Source organism: Phaethon lepturus, unplaced genomic scaffold (assembly GCF_000687285.1).
Source record: "Phaethon lepturus isolate BGI_N335 unplaced genomic scaffold, ASM68728v1 scaffold28325, whole genome shotgun sequence".
In the NCBI taxonomy this organism is placed as follows: Eukaryota; Metazoa; Chordata; class Aves; order Phaethontiformes; family Phaethontidae; genus Phaethon; species Phaethon lepturus.
In genome coordinates this window covers 840-2343 of record NW_010543104.1, presented here as the reverse complement: position 1 = coordinate 2343, position 1504 = coordinate 840, and the positions used below count along the sequence as shown (strand labels likewise).

The 1504-nt window shown below is 43.0% G+C and overlaps 1 protein-coding gene across 1 annotated transcript in view; it reads right to left on the bottom strand.

Moving 5' to 3' along the window:
- The window catches only part of VIPAS39 (VPS33B interacting protein, apical-basolateral polarity regulator, spe-39 homolog), a 13221-nt gene that overhangs the window by 11256 nt on the left and 461 nt on the right, over positions 1-1504 (bottom strand). The window contains exon 2 of the mRNA XM_010288252.1: positions 1242-1344. Within this exon, the coding sequence (XP_010286554.1) occupies positions 1242-1344 (103 nt within the window). The remainder of the gene's footprint in view (positions 1-1241; positions 1345-1504) is intronic.

Genomic DNA, 1504 nt, shown 5'->3' with positions numbered 1-1504 from the left:
GCAGGAATGTTACCAAGTGTGTCCTAGTCAGCTCTGCACTAGCACATCCTGACAACTTTGACCCACAGCACTAATTAAATGCAGTGTACAAAATCCCAGTCTCATGTAATACCGCTTGTTACACAGTTGCACATTGTCCTCCAGAAAATGTTGATTTCAGCAATGTTGTACAGCTGGTTATGGTTTATATAAAAAAAAAAAAGCATAGACCATCCAACGTTTATATGTTGTTGGATGGTGTAAAGCATAATCCTTGCTCTAAACATACATAGCAAAACAGAGAATCCCTGGCTTACCTCAAATTACAGAAGCATAAAAGCATACCTTCCTCAACACTGGAAAAGATAGTTTTCCTCCCCACACGGACAAAACAGCTATCAGTGTGCATATGCTGCTGGCAATAATGCGCATGTCTCCCTCCTGCTTGTTTGATACACAGTTTTCCCTTCCTTTCACGCAGCTGCACAACACACATTTTAGAACAGGGTGATAAAGCAAAAAAGCCGACAGGTAGAGACCTTGGGTGAGAAAAGAAATAGCCTGAACCAGAGGGAGGAGCTACAGCATAGGACAAGAAGAACAGACTCTTTGAAGGTCCTCTGGGTGATCCAAATGTGAATTTTCACTGTTTGACACTGGCTAGCAAGTGCCACATGTTCCATGGGTCATGAACTCCAAAGCGCAGCAGACACCATCGTGTGTGGGTCATGAGCTCGCTCCCATCATCACTAGAAACGCATTTGCTTAATGCTTATAATTCCCTTTCAAACTTCAAGTGTAAGAGTCAGTTTATAAACACACACTAAGCCTTGGAATATCTCCTTAAAGTGCTGTGGGAGTAAAGGACAGCGAACTTTAAATGGTGTCATTTCAGGCAGCAGTGTGAAGGAAATGATCACCTAGAATCCTGCAGGTCAGCTGAGCATGAAAAATATTAAGCCATAACCTCCAAAACATCTGCTCTAAGCTGTGCTACATGTTGGGAAAAACATGGTCAGTTCCCTCAACTCGTCTGCATTCCTCTTCTTTATGTAATTTGGACTACTGCTCACTCTCTTTTCAATGGATCCACACAGGTAAATCAAGTGGCTCACAACATGACTTGAAGAGACTAGAATCAGATTAGATATGCAGGATTAGATAGCAAGTAGTAGTCTTGACCTCAACTAAACGACATAACTTAGGCGGTAATTTTAAACTCCCTCTGTCTCAAGGACAATTTGCAGTACTTCTACACTTACTTCCCACAGGTTCGCCGCTCCAGCTGACCCTCTCGAGATCGTCGTCATCATCATCATCGACAATATCCCGAAGGCTATTCACTGCCCGTTTGGATTCCTTTAGCTATGGACAAAAGAAAGAGTTTATGTAAAGACCACCAGTGTTGCAGAGCATGCTTTATTTCCTATTACCATCAGTCTCCCTCAGGACTTTGAACACAGCTTCTTCAGCTTCCACTGCCTCTTCTGCAGGAGGCATTTTACACCTGTAAGGTGTTCAGCAG